The sequence below is a fragment of the Asterias rubens genome, chromosome 7 (assembly GCF_902459465.1).
Source record: "Asterias rubens chromosome 7, eAstRub1.3, whole genome shotgun sequence".
NCBI lineage: Eukaryota > Metazoa > Echinodermata > Asteroidea > Forcipulatida > Asteriidae > Asterias > Asterias rubens.
The window spans coordinates 18463228-18484895 of NC_047068.1; the positions used below are offsets into that span (position 1 = coordinate 18463228).

Below are 21668 nucleotides of genomic sequence, written 5' to 3' on the forward strand. Positions count from 1 at the left end.
GCAATTCATGAAAGCAAAAACAGCCTTGTTGCGTTACTTTGTGTGCTTTCTGATACATAATAAAAAAGGCCTCAGTTTTAAAGTATTTTATTACCCCTTTCTTAAGATAATTACATTACTCGAGAGGAGCCGTTTCCCACGATGAATAATGAACTCCCATTTTATTCTACTAACATTATTTCATTATTAGTTGCCATCGTTGTTAATCGTCAATTTCTAAATAAAATCATTATAATGTAAAAAGGAAAACAGGCTTTATAGCATGGTTAATAACTGTACAGATCCCTTCATTAAAATAGTGTTTTTATTTTAAATCCATACTCATTTATAGAATTACAATGTATTGTGTTTTAAAATAAAACTTATGTTTGACATTGATTAAGAAGTTCAAAATCTTCCGAAGCCATTGCCTTGATCCAAGACAAGATGATCACATTTCAAATGTCAGACCAGTATCCTTAAGCCTCTCTTTGCATAGTGCGTCTAGAGCCTCGCTTTGAGATGGGGACAACTGTGCCTTCCAACCACCCTCTTTGCCTGAAATGGATAAAGGGAAAAGGTGCAATACAATGCAATTATTGTTCAATTCAATTAAAGACAGTGGACACTATTGGTAATTGTCAAAGACTAGTCTTCACAGTTGGTGCATCTCAACATATGCATAAAATATCAAACCTGTGAAAATTTCAGCTCAATCGGTCATCAAAGTTGCGAGATAATAATGAAAGAAGAAACACCCTTGTCACACGAAGTTGTGTGCTTTCTGATGCTTGATTTCGAGACCTCAAGTTCTAAACTTGAGGTCTCGAAATCAAATTCGTGGAAAATTACTTCTTTCTCGAAAACTACGCTACGTCACTTCAGAGGGAGCGGTTTCTCACAATGTTTTATACCATCAACCTTTCCCCATTACTCGTAATCAAGAAAGGTTTTATGATGATAATTATTTTGAGTAATTACCAATAGTGTCCACTGCCTTTAAACAATTTTTTTTCCCATACTCACACTAATAAAAGACAGAATCATCAGGACATTATGGATAGTAGTGCAATGGGAGGCTTAGAACGCTAGGTGGCAGCAGAACAATGGATTTTACCTGGTACGTCTGCTGTCACCAAGCGTCCCAAAGTCGCTAATTTGTACAGATGATGCCCAAGATTACTAATGGGGCAGAAACATGGACACAACAAAACTGACAGCACAAACAGCAATGGAGAGACATTTAATAATGCTATACATGTTATCTCAATTAGAGACAGGATTAAATGTACAGCAATACAAAAGAAAACAGGCTGGAGTAAGATACATCATAAGGACAACACAACAAGCAAAATTAGATGGACGACAAGAATAATGGATTGGCAACCAAGGATAGGGAATGGAAAAGAGGTAGACAGAGAAGAAGATGGAGAGATTACATCAGGGTTATGCAAGAACAACATATCCCAGAACTGCAAGAAATAGAAATGAATGTCATTTACATGAGGAGGGCTACATCCTACACTGGATGAAGATGATGATGAATGTCAAAAAAATAGCGACAACATTAAGACCAGCTTAGAGCAGAGCCAAAGCGAGAGCTGTAGGGAGCGGTCTACAACAAAAGTTTCAGCGCTTTAACACATAAACATTGGTTTTATAGTCTTACCCTTTCTCATAAATGACTTTCCATCTGCAATCTTGCCAAACCATTGAGCAATAATAGTGTCTGGGATTAGGTCATAGGGTTATTCTTCATGCTCTCAAAGCTGCAGTGATCGGTAATGGCGTCTATGATTTCATCTGAGAAGGATTTCCCAAGGAACTCACTGATTTGCTTCACCGTCCCACGAAGGTCCTTATAGGATTGTAAGACAAAAACAAAAAACAGTGTTCAAATCAACAGGGTTAAAACAACTTCACTGGCTCCCTATCTCTCAACGAATCATCTTCGAGCTGATTCTCCTTGTCCACAAAGCACTCAACGGCAAGGCTCCCAACTACATGAATATTATCTCGGAACTACTTCAAGTTAACACTCCGTCAAGGAATCTTTGACCATGTTGCTTCTCTTCATTGAACCTAGGCTACCCACTGACGATCAGTCAAAAATGCAATCGAAAATCTCCTCGGTAGAGTTAATGTGCTTTTCCAAGTCCATGGGTTCATCATGTATACTTTTAAATTGTACTATTCCTTTAAAACCCACCTTCTTCATGTCTTTAAACTGAAGCACCAGGACGTGATCTTCATTCCTCTTCTCCCAGAACTTCAGAATGTGATCCCACCAACTGCCGAACGGAACTTGAAAATAAGAATATCAGATCGTATTGTTACGGTCGTTTCATGTTCATATACTAATGTGACAAAAACCGTTTGACAACAGACCTCATTACTGAATAGGTCACAGTTTGTTTGTTCATGTTTTTTTCATGTTTCAGAAGAATGGAAAATCGAAAATCTACCTCGCGGTTGTAGAACTAGCAAGACAAGTTCTCAAAAGAAATCTACCCAGCCAGTAGATACAAAGGCAAACCAAAACATAGAACCACCTTGTATTACTTACGGGTGTTTTCAGGAATCTCTCAAATACGTCATCAAATTGGTAATTCCTGTGAGGTGCTGTAAGATTTCCGTGATGAAAGAAAGACACAATGGTGTCTTTAGGATTCCTGATGACGTAGACCATCTTAATCTTCTTCTCCCATACTTGAGGAGGTAGTAGTTGGCTTGGAAGATGAGACTTGATAAATCGAGGAGTGGACCTTGGCATATTGGCTACCATCTTATCACTCCTTGGCATCTGAAGAAGAAACACATTTTTTAATAGGCCTATCCATAAAAGTGAAGTAACAAAATGCCCTTTTCGAAACAACGGCTGCGCCTTTGGATTCACCTTCAGGCTCCGTCTGAAGCCCCGAGCCCCAAGCATGTACGCAAAGCACGCGCAATAAAATAGGGAGGTTTAGCTGGGCGTTACGGCGAGCAAAAATGAACGCGAACATCAGACAATATGGTTTTGTTAAAATCTCACGTTTTTAGCATCCGTGAAGTTACCATTTTTACGTCGGTACGTACGTGCAGCAGACGTCAAACGTGAGTATGAAATACTAGCCCAAAGTGGTGACGTCACCTCAAACCATACCAATTTCTGACGATCATGTTCATGTTCACGTATTTGCTCGAGTAACGTGCAGCTAAATCTCCCTCCAGCTACACGTTACGCGAGCAAAAAACGTGAACGTCAAAACATTGTGACGTATTTAATATAATATGTTAAAGGCAGTGGACACTATTGGTAATTACTCAACATAATTATGAGCACAAAACCTTACTTGGTAATGGGTAATGGGGAAAGGTTGATGGTATAAAACATTGTTAAAAACGGCTCCCTCTGAAGTGCCATAGTTTTCGAGAAAGAAGTAATTTTCCACGAATTTGATTTCGATACCTCAGATTTAGAATTTGAGGTCTCGAAATCAACCATCTAAACGCGCACAACTTCGTGTGACAAGGATGTTTTTTCTATCATTATTATATCGCAACTTGACCACCAATTGAGCATGTTGAGATACACCAAATCAGAAGACTGGTCTTTGACAATTACCAATAGTGTCCACTGTCTTTAAGTAGTCTATACATTGTTACGTGTTTTGATAAGCCAATTGAGGGCAACGACAAGTCACCACGTAAACTAATAGTAGTGCATTTTTTAGTAATTTTATTTACTAATTCGCGTCTACTTTACCTCTGGGTGCGCTGCACCAGCGTGGGTCATCTCTAAGAATGGAACTCTAAGCAGTGTGTGTTTCTTATTTACTTCCTCAATGTTCCCATCGTGAAGTATAGTGGACATTATCTCTTGCGTCCACGTGGTTCCTTTATTAGGCGGGGAAAAAAGACCAACCAAAACCAAAGTCAAGAATAAGTAAAACGAGGAGGAAAAAATGAAAGGCACCGGACACGTTCTATTAATGTCATAGACATTTCTGCTTTGAATGGTGAAAGTGCAACTGCAAGATGGCCGCCTAATTGTCTTGCTAACTTGTGAAATGCTTCACCTGAGCAGTTTTGTCCTGCTACAGTGAGCACGAAATTTGCTTACCGTTAAGCAGCCTATGACATTGGGCCTATGTTGCCCAGACTAAAAATCCTTTTGTTTTATACTTTGTCAATTTGTTCGGGGGTCGTCAGGGTTATCCTGCTTCTTTAATTTCGTGTATACTGTACAAATTATTTGATGTAATTCTTTTCAATCTTTTTATTATCTCCTTTGTTGAGGTTTTGAGGAAATAGATAAATAACAAATAAAAAACCATACACCTTATGCTATACCTGATTTAGGGTAAGTAACAATGAACACGTCATCTTCTCGAATTTCAAACGTCTTGAGATCGTCCATGGTGCTTTTTAACGTATCTACATCAAGATGAACTCCTTCATACTCGTACGTATCAAAACCTTTTGCATCTTCTTGTTTCACATTGGCAAATACTGCCATCACTGAAGGAGAAATAAATAATACATGTTAAATTTGCATCGGGGATAAAGAATATTAAATAGTCTGTGTACTTTTGTATATTAAAGAAGGTTGAATAAAATTCCTCCTCTAGGGGAAAAACACAAATTCTGTAATATTACTTTAATTTTTTCCCCACAGAACTCCACAGGGGCTGCGTGTTAAGTATATTACACTATACAGTGCTCACAAACATCGGTTTAAGGGTAAAAAAAAATATAACTAAGAAACAAATACTAAGGTTTGCGATGTGACACCATTTACTTATACCATTTTAGCCTACTATACAAATAAATAAAAACGTATAATTTCATTTATGTAATTTCACAGAAGAGTGCAAAGTACAAACGAAGAACGATAAAAACATACACATACACATTGTACTGTGATGGATTATAACAAGTATCTGAATTACTATCAGTTTATCTCCTGATGCCACAATTAAACAACCAGACAATATCTATTAAAGGCGGTCGGGACATTTTAATTAAAACACGGCTACAGCACCAAAATATGAAAAATAATTAAACTTAAAGTCACCTGGAAATATAATTTTTTTTCTTTCAAACATAAGTGTATATGCTTACGAACAATAAAACAATTTTTTTAGTAATTGTTTGTCACGATTTATATGTTTAAAAAATATATAAAGTTGTTTTGGGGGACTGACTCCGCCTACCCCTTTTGCCTGCAATGCGTATAGTAAACACACGTGCAAAGTATATGTACGTCCAAGTCGTTAGTTGGTACATTTCAAAAAGTGTTTTTCTGCATTCAGCAGCAATACACCTGGTCGGCATTGCCGGAAATTCTTTTTTTTTTAAACGTACAAACTCACGACTGGGTCCGTACATGTACTTTGCAATTGTGTTTACTCTACGCATTACAGGCAAAGTCTGCCTCGATTGACGTCACGAACAGCGCCCTCTCGGGTCGGGGTCTACTCTTAAATTTGTAAATAACATAAGAACTGATTGTTTAAAACCTTAGTTAACTGTTTATTCACATTCCACTCATCAAAACACATATATTAGTGACAAAAGCTTTATTTTGAAAAAATACCACTTCCAGGTGACTTTAAACTTGCAGAGTGGCACTGACCCCCACTTACTGACGTCTCTAAATACATGTACCAGGGATGTAGCGATATAGCGCAAAATGTAATGACTGGAACTAGTTGTCTGTAAATATTTGCCTCATGTGACCATTTGGAGGAAGGAAAACCCTGGAGGAAGGAAATCCTTTCGTCATCATGGTGTGACATGGCCCTAGAATAATTCCATGAGAACTTGATTGATTGCTTTCATAGACCATGTGAACTTTGTTTACAATAGGTGTGACCTTGAAATTCTTTGTGTATTATGGCAGGCACAATACTGCACAGGTCATAATTTATGGGAAACTTGACATTTTGTGTAATAATTTCCAGATAAATCCTGGACAATTTTTGAAATGTGCCCCCTTTCATCATATCAAAATTGATAAAAATTGGACAGTGCAATCTCCATAAAGATTTTATGATTTCTTTCATTAGGCTGTGTACAAATCGTGCCTGCAGGAAGGAAGTCCAGGCTCTTTTGTAAACATGTGATGTCACAGGTCACACCGTCTATTGCAAGATGACTGTTGTGATAATACTACACATAGGACTGGTACAATTTTAAACTTGTTTATTCATAATAATTTATGGGATCATGCATGCTCAATGGCTCAACCATGCATGCCAGTGCTCAACACACGGACGTCACGTACTCACAGCTAGTCTTGGTTCCAAGACCATTGGTGTTGCGCGGTCACACACAACCAACGTTCCGATTATGCACGGCAAAAACTGTACACGCTTGTAATAAACGAACGCTAGCGGGCGCTCTGTTTCTCTGATTTCCGGATCTCACCATGTCCTGTGCTCACTGAAAACACTAATTAGCTTAATTAAAAAAGTAAAGCTGTCTGAGCTTCGAAACATTATGGAATTGTAGGTCTTCGTGCATTATCAACAGAAATGTAAAAAAAATAAAAATGTGTAAAAAAATCCTTCAGCACGTAGAGTGCTACTTCGTGAAAACGCTGACGATATGTGTGCACATATAAGATGTCTCAAGATCATTTGGAAATGTTCTTTAGTCGTGTTCGCAGACGAGGTGGTTGGAATAACAATCCCAACTGCTTACAGTTCAAGTGGACACTTCGTGCAATCCTGTTGAAGAACCGCATCATGCCATCAAAAAACGCCAATGTGAGTGTTGAAGAGCCGTCATCAAACGAGCTGTTTAAGGCCAAACCATCAGCCTCTGTCCACCACACCAATGCTAACATGCAAAAATTTGCAGAGCTGTTAAAGGAGCCATCTGAGTTTCATGACCACATTCTACACTACTTGGCTGGGTATATCATTCGACATGTATCTTCAGACTGCAAGTGCACACAGTGCTGTGTCGCATTGCACAAAAATACATCTGACTCCGCCTTTCAATCACAGAGCATGTTGACCACCAGGAAAGACCGTGGAGGTCTAATCAAACCAAGAGATGATGTCTTTCAAATTGTGAAGACCACAGACAGACTCTTAAGGCAGGATATAGCTTCCTATTTGGTTGTGCTAATAAATACTTTAAACAAGTTTATAGTAAATAAAAGTCGGCAAATATTAAGTAAGCAGGCCTGCATGTGTTTTTTTTTGTATAAAGGACAAGGGCACCTAAGCATTTTCTTCTCGATAAAGGGCACACCTATGTATGAGTAAATTTTAAGTTGCAAATTGAACATTTCAAGGGCACACCAATATGCCATCAGTTGCTTCCATTGCCCACGTGTACCACTACCAGGCCTTTATTTAATGTTTGCTGAGTTTTATTTTACTTTTCACATTTGACATGTGTTTTTATTCAACACATCTTTTGTGTTTTGTCGAGGTGCAGTTTGCAGTACAAGTATGCATACATGATAAATTGTTAAAATAATTTCTGATAAATTGTTATTATTGTTTCCTTTTTAAACGCACTGGACACCTTTGGTAATTGTCAAGACCATTTTATTTAAATTTTATTGAGAAATAACTTCTTTCACAAAGAAAAACTATGCTTCTTCAGAGGGAACCATTTGTAACAATGTTTTATATTTAACAGCTCTGCTCTCCATTGCTCATTACCAAGTAAAGTAATCCGAGTAATTACCAACAGTGTTCAGTGCCTTTAAAATAGGTTTTTATTAATTTGAAAAGCATTAAAATATCCAATAGACCTTATGCATTGATGTCATCTTGCTGCCATTTAGAGGTAGAGCAATGAGGAAACACTGAAATATGCGCGGTGCACAGGATGGGCCATGGAGCAACCTTTTTGGACCTCAAGAGGAGGGTGCCGTCAAATAAAATCAAGTGTGCACATAATGACATAAAGTATGCACAAGTCTATTTAGATATTTTAAAAAAGTACACTTAAAAGTGTACTTTTTTTCTGAAATAAAGATGTTTGGTCAAGTTTTGTTGTTGTTATTTTCATGGTTTAAAAAAAAATAATTGTTTTTACTTGTTTATTCATTGTCTTCAATGCTTGTTTTGTTTCTTTATTTTTAATGTATTTTGTTATATTATTATTATTATTATTATTATTTTTTTTTTGGGGGGGGCAGGCTTTCAATTGTTGATATACAACTGTACAATGTATTTTGCGAACACATTGAAGTATTTCAAATTTAGCTGAACGCAGGGAGCGGTCTACTGATTTGAAAATGTGGAAAGTTTTTGTTGCATATTGTTTTACAAATAAGAGGGTTTTTTCTGTTGAATTTTCAAGTTTTATTTTAATTAACTTTCATAATTCACATTTTGTTTGTTTGTTATGTCTTTTTTATTTAACCTAATAAATTGGAAATATAAATAACCACCGCGTTTGTTGTGTTATGTTTTAAGTTAAGTTTTCTTGCAATTCCGAGTCTCTTCAACGGGATGTCAGGGTGCTAATTGATAAGCCCAAAGGACGTACAATGTTTACCACAGGGTGGGTTAGATTTAAAGTCTCTTTAAGAAAGTTCACAAAATTTGACTTTTACGTGTAGGCCTACATGGTACATGTAGGAATACATGTAGTTGTGGTTATCACATTCCCGTACATGTAGTTTTTTTTCTAACCCTACAGTTAATTTTTTGTCATCGCCAAAGTTTATTTGGATTGTGATAGAGCAAAAGTTATTGGATGCATTCAGTCCTAGATTTCGTATCCTCAAATCCCTCTCTTGTGACCCTGTTGCCACACGTTTTATGTTTGTAACTTGCAAGTTGGATCCTAAAAATCCCAATTCTGGGTACGACACTACAAAGGCTAAACGCCGAAACTTTCTTTTAATTGTGCGCATACAGGAGAGCACTGACTACTACTAATCCGGAAGATAAGCAAAGTAAGCCGAGACCACTCGGAACGTCCCCAGCCCTCTTAAAGTCCGTCCAGCATGACCTATTAGCAAGAGTTCGCGGCTCGGTATTCGACGATCTTGCTGAGCATTTCCAAGACCAAGACCTGACAGAGGAAGACGATCACGGCACACAACTTGTCAAGAAAATCAGTGGCTTGTTCATAAGAACTGTTTTGCATCACCATGGTAGACTGTATACCGAGCGATATGTGAACAAAAATAACGCGTCAAAGAGACATCAACTTACAAAAACCATCTTGTTTTTAGGCCAGTAACTGGATCAACCTTTCAATCTATTCTGTGGATTATCTTTCTGTCTTCACAAAGGTATTGTAAAATTTCCTATCAGTAAAAGCCTGGTCAAAAACTATTAATTTGCCGTTCAGAATTAATCGCACAGATCGGGAACTTCACCCGACAATTTGTTTTGTTTACGTTTTGTGTATGCCTAGCGTTATAACATCCGGGTACTTTTCGCGCTGTTTGCCCGGTCTCTCCATGCCCGACGGTGCTGCCAATGGCCAGTGCGCCCTCTAGCTCTATGGTGACCACGCAACACCAATGGTCTTGGAACCAAGACTAACTCACAGCATACTCGCAGACCTCCATGCTCACAGCCAGCAAAAATAATGTGTCATTTACAACAATTGGTCTCCAACCTGTTATAAACATTAGTAATATTTACATTTCAGCGATCCGGCTATTGCCAATGCCCATACCATAGCAATTTTGAATCAGTACTCACTTTTCTGTTGTATGTCTTGAGGGGAAGCCATTGTTGCTCTTTGGTTGGTGTTCTATCTCTTGTGTGCAAGATCAAGGAAGTGACTGCGATGTAGAACCTCTGACGAGTGAGTGTTCGTAATTTGCTTGTTTAATATTCCAATTCTACCTCCATGATTATACACCATCCGATGCGTACCTTATTTATACCTCTACACCGTACCTCTTGTCACCACATTCAATGTGAGCCGTACCTCTGCTCTGCTCTGCGCATGCACCGACTTCACTCAAACAACCGTATAGCTGTACAGTGGAGCAAAATATTTCTTTCTTTATATAAATGTGCACCGACATAAAAATTATAGGTATTCTGTATCTGTGTTTTGATTGGTCCAAGCATGGAGCTATACAAAAAGTCCGGGGTGACGTGGTCCGAGGTGACGTGGCTGAAAATGTATACCTCCTTTATTAGTTTATTGGTTTTTACATAGCATTTTTATTTGATTTATTCATTGCTGCTGTTTTTTTCATTTTTTATGTTTTGTGTTTATCATGGACAACTACACTTTATTGTAATGAACTTTTTTATTGCAAAGTAATTTCATTTAAATTTAATATGTTTGATATACTTTTTGCATTTTTATTTATTAATAAAAACTTACGAGTTAAAATGCTGGTTGAATTTTCGTCTGATAATGAAAGTTTTACTTTCTGTCATCTGTCTACTGGTTTGTTGGCGGCACACCATTTTGGCAAAATGGTAGAAAACCTCTATTGTGCCAACACTGGTTTTGTAGCTGCACCATAGACAATCTTTTCTGGGCCAATACTTTGTTTTTAGCGCCATTTTGACAAAATGGAATAGAAAACTTTTTCTGGGCCAATACTGGTTTCGAAGTGGCACACCATTTTGGCAAATAATGGTATAAAACAACTTTTTTGTGCCAATACTGATTTGGTAACGGCCACCATTGGGTCGGCATTGAACCGACATTGGTCATAATATGCAATAAATACCATTATTTGCCGAAATGGTGCCAAAATAGAGGTCAACATGGGGTCACGGTTTTCCAAAGTAAAAATTTAAAAGGAGTCTATAACTTAAACAAAAAATGAAGATTGATTGTGTAGTATAACTGAAACAAAAAATGGGCCAAATTCCGGTTGACCCGGAAGTATACTTCTTGAGATATGGCGCTCTACTAAGTCTTAATAATTAAATATGCAAATGAAGATCACAAGGTTAATTAATTAATAATTTAAAATAAAATTACGTTTAGAGTAAAGCTTATTTTCAAGCTTCAATTTTATATAAGATTTAACTCTTTTATCTTTATACTTTATACACCCCCCCCCCTAAATTAAGAACTTTATATAGTACGTTTTTCGCTTTGGATTCAATTAATACGTGCCTCTCCGTTTATGACAAGGAAATATTTGTATAATACTTTACCTAGCCTTTTATAAAACGTGTTGAGTGCGTCCCGGTCTGTGTTTGTCCATCACATTAATGATGCACATAATATGTGTTTTCCATCAAAACGGTTTTTGTGTGGTCATAATGTTCTCACCTCCGGGTCTGTTCACACAGGGCTACTTGTATGATTTCAGATTTCCCCTAACACACAAAACTATCGGTAGAGACTCTTGTTCAAAAACATTTCCCTTCACTGAATATAAATATTTGTATTTCCCCGGCATACACCATTTCCGGAAGACGACAACCAATTGTGGAACATAGATAACCCTTCCACACCCTCTCCTACCCATTTGTTATTATTATCTTTTTAGAAAGAGCTGATTAATTTGATGTTTGTTGCGTTCCCCCTTACATAGTTATAAAATGGTACTCTTCGAAAAATGTTTGGCAAGTCAGTCAACCCGCTGGTGAGTGTAATTTATTCCTCCATGGTGGTGTGAACTAAAAAATAACGACAACTAATATCCACAATCTACACAATCATAGGTTTTGAAGTAGGCCTGCACCGACCGGACGCAAAATTCGGATATCCCAAAATCCCATCACCGGTTGCAAAAGTTGACCGATTGCAAAAAGCCACCACCGATCCCTAAAGTTGACTGATTGCAAAAAGCCACCTCCGATCCCTTAAGTTGACCGATTGCAAAAAGCCATCACCGATCCCTAAAGTTGACCGATTGCAAAAAGCCACCACCGATTACTAAAGTTGACCGATTGCAAAAAGCCACCACCGATAACTAAAGTTGACCGCATGCAAAAGGCCATCACCGATCCCTGAAGTTGACCGATTGCAAAAAGCCACCACTGATCCCTAAAGTTGACTGATTGCAAAAAGCCACCTCCGATCCCTAAAGTTGACCAACTGCAAAAAGCCACCACAGATCCCTAACGTTGACTGATTGCAAAAAGCCACCACCGATCACTAAAGTTGACCGATTGCAAAAAGCCACCGCCGATCACTAAAGTTGACCACCGATTGCAAAAAGCCATCAACGGTCGTGAATATGCATGACCGATCGCTATATACCATCAACGATCATGAATATGCATGACCGATCGCTAAAATGGACCACCGATCGCATAGGACCACCACCGATGACCAATTTGATCACCGGTTGCAAAAGACCATCACCGATGATTAAATGCCTCTTTGGCGTTCCATAATAGAGGACTTGCCTGGCTGAGAATGAACAAACGTTAACTTACATAAGCAACATTTTTAGTTTCCCTTTTCAAATTTCAATCTCAACTCAAAAAAGTTTCATGAACTAACGTACTGCGGAGTACATGTATGTTGTACTGCTGTACGTAGTATAAAACTGCTATTGCTACACTACTTTTAAGTAAATACACCACCATACACGAGCAACCGGTTTCTGTTGAGCCAGTCACCAGTGCAGTGACGGCAAGTTATGAGCAATTCAGAAATTAGCTGTGAGTCACAAACAAACTAAACCAAAAAACAATTTTATTACCATGATTTATAGTCGCCAAGTTTTTGGGAAAAAGGTGAAAATCACAAAGGGCAAAGCGATGTTTTCAGGAGAGTCGCGTATTAAATAGTAAATACCAGTACTGCTACTGGTACATACGTTGTACATGCTAAAATAATGTTTGTATCCTGAGGCGAAAGTTATTTTTGTGACATTGTTTTCCTCATTTCTCAAAAACTACAGCACCACAGCAAGTATTTTAAGGGAAGCTTTCTACCACCATTATCTTAAAACTGTGTAAGTTTTAATTTTAAATGTAAACCTTTGGACATTGCGTTTTGGGTCGTACAAAAAGTACCCAAACACTTTAAGGATTTTAAAAAAGTGACTACAAAACGTCTATAATGGATAACAATGGTATATTTCGACATGGTTTTTTTCCAGCAAGAGTTGTTGGCCCATTTTCTCTAGTATTTATTTTTATCACACAACTAGTGTTCCCTTTTGTGTTTTATTATGATGTTGGGTATTTTGTTTATCTGTTTCATTTAAATATATGGTTAAGTTTTATTTTACGCTAACTGTTTTTGTGTTTGTTCTTCCTGTAATTTTGAATTGTTTTGCCGCTACATAAGATTACATCCACTAAATAGAATTGCTTACATTGCTTTCTTCGTTAGAAAAAAGGGGGGGGGGGTCCGTACTCGTTAAGGTTTGCTTTTTATGGGCCCCTCCATCCCCTACATGTGATTTGCATTGATTTTTAGTTTTTGTTTTCTATTATTGTACGATTGCATTTGCTTGTAATAAGTTATTTATTACCTTCTGTGTAGACTAAGCAAGTCTCGCGCGTATTTAAACTTGCGGGACCATTATGTTCCAAACCTTATGGAGTTTTACGTGGGACATTTTGTTTCGTCCATTATTTTAGTTTAACGCAGTTTATGACCATGAATATTAGAAATATTGTTGGAAATGTAATACTAGTTAACAAAACGTATACAAGTGAAATCATTTCAACAAAAATATCCTATTTTCGGGATGTCGACTTCCCGAGAAAAATTATCACAGGAAGACGACATCCTAATTTTAGGATGTCGACTTCCCGAAATAAATTATCACAGCAAGACGACATCCTACTTTTGGGATATCGACATTCCGAGATAAATTATCACAGGAAGACGACATTCTTCTTTTAGAATGTCGACTTCCCGAAATAAATTATCACAGGAAGATGACAACTGACGTTTAGGATGTCGACATACCGAGACAAATTATCACAGCATGACGACATCCTACTTTTAGGATGTCGACATCCCGAGAAGTATCTCAAGAAGTACACGGCCGATTTTTAGACTGTTTGTAATTAAAAACTCCTTGGGGATTGAAGATTAATTTTGAAAAACCGTGACCTCAAGTTGACCTTTACTTCCAGGTCAACCGGAAGTGGAACTATATATCAAGTGCTATACAACCGTTTTTCAAACTTTTTTCAGTTTTAGACCCCTTAGGCGTAAAGATAATCTTTGAAAACGTATCACAAGTCTCTAACCTGGTATTATTACTAACATGACATTTCAGCGATCCGGCTGTTGCCTATGCCGAAGCCATAATATGAATTTGAATCAATACTCACTTTTATCTTGAGGGGAAGCCATTGTTGCTCTTTGGTTGGTGTTTCTCCTGTGTGCAAGATCGAGTAGTGAGTGCGACGTGGAACCTCCGACAAGTGAGTGCTCTTTATTTGCTCCTATAAGCAGGGTGAATAGTCATGCATCGATCTCTGGGTTGACACAATACCTGGTAAGCTTACCGTGCTATTCAAGTTGTGACATACCAAAAGAGTTCCATTTTAAAGCGAATGGATAGACTTGCATGCAGTCAATCCGCACCCACGCGTTATTAAGCCTATCTGCAGTCTTGTGTGTGGTATTCCATGCGTGACATCGGTTTGAATATTTAATTATTTAATTAACAATCGTTGTACATGGCACCATGGAGGATAAGAGAATGTTGCCCCCTGCAACGCCCCATTCCATCACTAAAAGCCATCCCAAACCACTGACAAACCTTTTTCCCCCTGGTACCCACACCTCGAGACAGTGACTTAACTGTGAATTGGCCACAATGTATTTACAATGATGTAGTTGGTAGGGCGTAAGTGGTAACCGAGTCTGAGTTACATTTTAACTCTGGACCAGTAATAACCTTAACCATTAACATAATTATGTTCATGACTTCGAAGGAATCCGAGTACAGCTATCTTCAACATAGCTCGATTATGAATCCCGATCTAAAGCATTGATACAAAGCAAATCCGAGTAAAGCATTGATACAAACACCACAATAAACTATTAATATAATACTTTATTAAAATAGTGATAAGAATCGATGTCGGTCACTTCGATACCCAGAGTCACTTCGTAGCTCAAGTTCGTACCTCAATTGTCCGACTCTGACTGGTGCTATTTGAACTGACTTGGGTACGAGGTGACCGATATTCATACAATGTACATTACATACATCAGATACATACAAAACATTATACATTACACCCGAGTGAAACCTACAGCTGCAATATTAATCCACATCACAAACTTGTTTTCGTCAAACAAAAAATTGAGTGAGTAGATTTGAAACTTGCATGGTGGAAATATGATATACATGTACATGCAATAAAGTTTTGCGGTAGACAGCTTTCTCCAGAGGCCGATCAGAGCATACTGATCGAAACGTCGAGTTTAAACCAACGGTTCTTTTCAGAACCACCCCAACTCATTTAGATTTTATCATCAAATTTTAAATGGTGTTACCACAAACGTTTACTATAAAATATTGAGTGTTTTTTCGAGCTTTCATTCGAGCCTGATCCTTTGAGGTATAATGGTTGTTAAGTGCAAAATCAAATTCTAGCAGAACAATTTAATAACCATCTCAATTCTCTCCTTGATAATCTATCGGTAGTTAATTTATGGTCATGCTGCAAATCAAACTACAGTTGGCTTATAAAGAGCACTGTTAAGAAGAGGCTCTGCTTATAATGAGTACATTTTGAAGTGGTGAATCTTATTTCTGCTTTGTGTCTCTTTGTTTTGCTGTTCTCCAACAACAATGTTCCTGAGATGGTTCTGCTGATAAAGAGTACATTCTGAAGTCCTGAATCTCATTTCTTTGTGCTTTGTATTTCTCTGTTTTGCTGTCTTTCCTGTTATAAAGAGGTAGTTGGCCAGCACTGGATTATGATTCACAATATTACACGCCCCAGTAAAAGTGCAGTACCTGGACGTCATGTCAGGCAAACACTGGGATTGATACGTCGATCTGCTCACAGATACTCGAGTTGAAGGGTACCAGACTATAATATTTACATGTCAAATGAAAGACCAGTTCCCGCCAAAACCTCCTTTACTTGAGCTTCAAGAGCCTCGCTTTGGGTTTGAGACAGTTTAGCTTTCCAGCTGCCAGATTGCCCTGAGTATAACGGGATAAAAGAAGTCTCTTTATTAAAATCTCTTTATTATTTTAATACGTATTTATGGCAATGACGCTTGGTTCTTTGTTAAATCACCAACAAAAAATGTTTTACCTGAACTACCACTGTTTACCAGGAGCTCCGACAATATGTAAAGCAATTTTATGAAACCCATAATATTATTTCTTGTGGTTATTATTTGCACATGCAATTAATGGTTTTATCCGTATACTGCTGTGGTTACACCAACTTTCACAGTTCTACTTTTTGTCATAAAATCTTAACTGTTATTGTTTTTAATGTGGAGCTGGCCAACTGATGTAATTGCCTTTTTAGGATGAATACATTTTTTTAGTTGAATGAATTGAACTAGTCATGGGCAGACGTAAAAACCTACCTTTCCTCATGAAGGACTGTCCTTCAGGCATCTTGCCACCGTGAATGATTTGAATCAATGTGTCTGGATTGGTCATGGGGTTATTCTTCATGTTCTGAAAGCTACAGTGATCCATTATGGCATCAATGGTCTCATCAGAAAAAGACTTCCCAAGGAACTCACTGATTTTCAAAACAGTTCCTCGGAGATCCTTCAAACAAAAAATGCAAAATAAAAAAAACATCATGCATGTTAAAAAGATGTATTTGTCTGGGTTTTTTTTGTAAGAAGTATACAAATGTTGGTTGCTTTACTGAACAATTATTTGCGAAATCAGGTTTGTAAAATTGCAAATAATAAAATGTATAAATACAATTTTCAGTGAAGGAGATTTGTAATAAGTAATTTGTTAATCAATAATTGCCCAAATTATTTATATGAAATAGGTGTTTTGTTAGACTTGCCTTCTTCATGTCTTCGAATCGTAGAAATAAGATGTGGTCCTCGTTTCGTCTCTCCCAGAAGTACAAATAGTGCTCCCACCAATTCCCATAAGGCACTGTTTAAGATACAAAGTGGGTTATTCATAACTTTGTACTCAAAATTTACTTTAAATTTCGTCGTTCAGAATTTACACCCATATCACGTCAGAGCTAAACGTGCAGCATGAGACGTAACCAGTATTTTGTGAATATCAATTAATACAGGAGATTACGTAAAAGCGGGAGATTTAAAGGCAGTGGACACTATTGGTAATTACTCAAAATAATTATTGGCATAAAACCTTTCTTGGTGACGAGTAATGGGGAGAGGTTGATGGTATAAAACATAGTGAGAAACGGCTCCTCTGTAATGCCATAGTTTTCGAGAAAGAAGTTATTTTCCACGAATTTGATTTCGAGACCTCAAATTTAGGGCTTGAGGTCTTGAAATAAAGGCACACAACTTCGTGTGACAATGGTGTTTTTTCTTTCATTATTATCTCGCAACTTCGATGACCGATTGAGCTCAAATTTTCACAGGTTTGTTATTTTATGCATATGTTGAGATACAATAACTGCGAAGGCTAGTCTTTGACAATTACCAATAGTGTCCACTGCCTGTAAAACATTGTAATTACACAAAAAGAAAAAAATATTTCCCGCTAATGGAAGAGAGAGAGAGAGATAGGAATAGTGTGCCTCAATATGGACTCTGTGGTTAGAGTGCAGTACTTGCAATTGCAAGGTTATGGGTTCGAATCCCCTAATCAAACCGTTGATTTCACGATGATTGGACTAGGTATTGTTTTCTAATAAATTATTACTAAATCACATAATTCTTGATTTTGTGCAACTCATAATCATATATAGATATTTAGAAAACCAATGTTTGTATGAGAGAGATTGGCTGTTGCCAGCTTGGCGTTTATACCCTTGTGGCAGTTTGCCGGGTTCCCTTCACGGGAAGATCATCTAAACGAACAAAAAAAACAAAGAAAGGGACAAACAAACCAATTAACACCCCAAAAAGGTCTATTGCAGTCACACGGTCTGTGATATCGAGTTATCACGTGGTCTAAGGCCCGGAGTAGCACATAATGTTGTCACATAGTTTAAAGGGAAGATACTCGTTTGGTAATTACTCAAAACAAATATTAACTTAAATACTGTCTTGGTAACGAGCATTGGAGAGCTGTTGGTAGTATAAAACATTGTAGGAAACGACTCCCTCTGGAGTAACGTAGTTTTTGAGAAAGAGGTAATTTCTCACTAAAATAATAAAAGACTTCTAGCCAGAAGTCTTTTATTCCATCTGAAAGCACACAAATTCGTCCAACAAGGGTGTTTTTTCTCATCATTTTCTCGCAACTTCGATGACCAATTTAGCTCAAATTTTCACAGGCCCTATGTTGCTTTTGTTGGGGTAGACCTGTATCAAGTGAGAAGACTGGTCTTTGACAATTACCAAACGTGTACCTTCCCTTTAATAACTCACGTGTTCCATCCAAGAACCCGTCAAAAACGAAATCAAACGAGAATTTCCCGGGTGGGGTCATCAGCGCTCCATGATGAAACAAAGACACCACTACATCTTTAGGATTCCTGATGACGTAGATCATCTTAATCTTCTTCTCCCACACTTGAGGAGGCAGGAGTTGACCTGGGAGATGAGACTTGATAAACCGAGGAGAAGTCGTTGGAAGTTTCGGTAACATTTGAACGGCCCGGGGGATCTATGTAGAGAAACATTTATGAATTGGTAAGAATTAAACTCCTATAAGATCACATAATTTACATAAAACACGGTCTAATGGTGATGACTGAAAAAAATCCCTTGAAATGTTTTTTTGTCTGAAATGTTATAATATGAAATTTCAGACAGAAATATTACTGGATGAGAAATATATGAAACTAATTTCCCATTTTGAGTTGATCGCTCAGTGAGCGTTTTATTGACTATGTAAAACGATATCAGTTTTTATCCCCAAAAGTTTGAATCTGTAATTCTATATTGTAAGGATTATTTTTAATATGAGGACATAATCTCTCCGGATTTTCGGCGATATGTCAAAAGCGCGACCACTTTTTGAAATGAAATTTTCGCTGGTTAGTTTCACTGTATATTATCTACAACTAACAAAGAGTGGTTTTCAAATTACCAAATGTTATTCAGAGGGAGCCGTTTCTCACAATGTTTTATACAATCAATAGCTCTTAATTTTTCTCATAGTAACCAATGTGTCCAGTTTCTTTGATATAATGCACTTCTCTGTAATTGTTTTGGAGACTTACGTCATCATAAACAGCGCCACCAACGGTCATTTCAATAAACGGCACTCTTTGCATGGTGTGTCTTTTATTGACTTGTGCAATATCACCGTCATGGAGGATTGCTGACGTTATCTCCTGGGTCCACGTGGTGCCTTTAAATACAAGATATTCAAATGCGAAGTTTCAAACCGATATTTTTATCAAGATTGTTGAATTATTAAAAGGAACCTTTGTGATTAAGGTACGAATTTATTTTAATAAATTTATTTTAAAAATTCAAGTCAAGTCAACATTTATTTCATACTAAATCTAATAAAATTCAAAATGTATTACAACATTATAGATAAGTAGTAAGCACAGAAGACCAGCATTTACATCAGCGCCTTTTTCCAAAGGTTACAAAGTGCCTACAGAAGATGCAACATGCTTTACTAAGGTAGGCTGTCAAATTTAGTCAAGGATTGTAGAAGACAGCTTATAGACAGACAAACTACCAACATAGAGACGAGACACAAACAGGTAACGAAGAAATGTGTAGGCCTATAAACTATAAAGCACGCATTCACATTGGAGCTGGACTGACTATAAACAGAAGAAAGCTGTACAATATTAAGCGGTACCTGCTTTGGGATAGGTAACGATGAAGACATCATCGTCTCGTATGTGAAACGTATTCAGCTCATCCATTGTGGTCTTCAGGGTATCTAGAGCCAATGGAATCCCTTCGTAGTCATACGTCTCATACAACCGTATGTCTTCAGGTCTAACCTTGGACATAATCGACCGCACTTTCGGAAAGAAAACAAGCACAGGTTAATTTGTTTCCAGAGAGTAACTCATTATTTGAAGTCTTAAGAATGAAAGACTGGCCTACCACAAGGGTCGGGTTTGGTGAAGGAGGTGTATAGGGTGACGAAGGGGAGGGGATGGGAGGGGTAAGGGTGTGGCAATGAGGTTGGGTTGGGCAAGGAGTTGGGTGATGAAGTGGGGGTATAGGGGGTGGTAAGGAGGCAGTAGGTGGGGGAGTGAGAGTGTGGCAAGGATGTTGGGCTGGTTTAGTGGAGGAGGAGAAAGGGAAATGGTGAGGGTGTGGCGAACAGGTTGGGTGATGAAGTGGAGGGAGGGCTGGCAATTGGGGGTGGTAGTTTGGGGATCCAGCACATGGAGATGTTGTTGTATTACTATCCAAATCTAGTCTTTACACAGAACTAGGTCTTTATATACAGTTAACATCATCACGAGCAAGCCCCGAATCCCAAGCTCCATGCATATACTCACTTCTCCATCCAAAATATAGCTCAGCGACAGAAAACATGTATCCGGATAGTGTCTGTCCCATCCTGCTGTATCTTTAGTTACCAGGATTGATGAAAAACTTGAAGATTCTTCTTAATGTCATATAAGTTCAGTCATGCTAAATCGTTCATCATCCAGAAAACAAAATGTAGAAGTGAAAAAGTGCAACAAGTACATAGTTCGCAGTTAAAAAACTTGATCACATAACGAATACCCATACAATGCAAATAATAAACAGAGGTTATCATTGCGTTCAGTGTCTGAATTAGGTCAAGCATGGACAGCACCTACCATTGACTTCGATCTGCCCCCCCCCCCCTCAAATGTGACTCAGCAAAACTGTTGTATCTAATGCATATACAATCATGTACATGTATGTAGGTAGAATAGATATACCTCAATGCTTTAGGTAAATATAACATCAGTGAACTCACCTTTGCTCTACCTTTTAAAACTGCTCTGTATGCAAGTTATCAGCTGTATTTCGCTGAAATCCAGATATTACACGGCTTGAAGAGGTGAGATCCACCAAGCCCCGCCCATTCGTCAACAAAGGTTTATTTGGGGGGATTGCGTCATTGTAAACATCCCCATTGTCACGAGCTGCCGGTTCGCGTCCCGGGAGCAACGAAGTGTGAGACCACGGAGCAAACAAAACGGCCTCGAGGTCAAATTCGGTTACAACGAACTTTTCCCTTCATTGCGGACCATCGAGGAATGCATGTTGTTTTAACATTATTTTTTAAAGGCACTGGACAACATTGATAACTCTCAAAATAATTGTTAGCTTAAAAACTTACTTGCTAACGAGCAAAGTAGGCCTAAGCAAAGGAGAGCTGTTGATAATATAAAACGTTGTGAACACGGCTCCCTCTGAAGTCACACAAAGTTGTGCAACAAAGGGTTTTTTTTCACTCAGTGTTTTCTTGCAACTTCGATAACCAATTGAGCAAATAGTTTCACAAGGTTGTGAGTTTAATACGTTGGGATACACCAAGTGAGAATACTACAAACGTGTGCAGTGTATTTAGCCTTAAAAGAAACTGGCTATGGTCGAAACGTCAGGCTTTTCAGCGTTTATGTCTAAAAGTAAAAATGACAAATGACAAAGACGATTGATAATCAGAAAGGCAACTCATGTAGCATTATTTCGCCCGTTGTTGCAGGCTTGAGTTCTTGTAATATCTATGTTTGAAATATGTGACCATCCACCACCAATGGGCTGTA

General features: G+C 37.9%; 1 protein-coding gene and 1 pseudogene across 3 annotated transcripts; both read right to left on the minus strand.

The window, feature by feature from the left end:
• Nucleotides 1-332: 332 nt before the first annotated feature.
• On the minus strand, nucleotides 333-14324 carry LOC117292773 (annotated as a pseudogene).
• A 623-nt stretch (nucleotides 14325-14947) lies between these two features.
• On the minus strand, nucleotides 14948-20976 carry LOC117292647 (sulfotransferase 1E1-like). Of its 3 annotated transcripts, XM_033774774.1 has the most exons (8): nucleotides 20876-20976; nucleotides 20424-20559; nucleotides 19766-19933; nucleotides 19167-19297; nucleotides 18370-18607; nucleotides 16857-16951; nucleotides 16414-16603; nucleotides 14948-16015 (listed from the first exon to the last, which is right to left on the minus strand). In XM_033774774.1, exons 2-8 carry the CDS (start codon nucleotides 20482-20484, stop codon nucleotides 15909-15911), a joined length of 990 nt encoding a protein of 329 aa, XP_033630665.1. In that variant the 5' UTR covers nucleotides 20485-20559; nucleotides 20876-20976; the 3' UTR covers nucleotides 14948-15908. The 3 variants fall into 3 exon arrangements, with proteins under 3 accessions (XP_033630665.1, XP_033630666.1, XP_033630668.1); XM_033774775.1 differs by lacking the exon at nucleotides 20876-20976 and having other exon boundaries at nucleotides 20424-20635; XM_033774777.1 differs by lacking the exon at nucleotides 14948-16015 and having other exon boundaries at nucleotides 16293-16603.
• Between the last annotated feature and the right edge of the window lie 692 nt (nucleotides 20977-21668).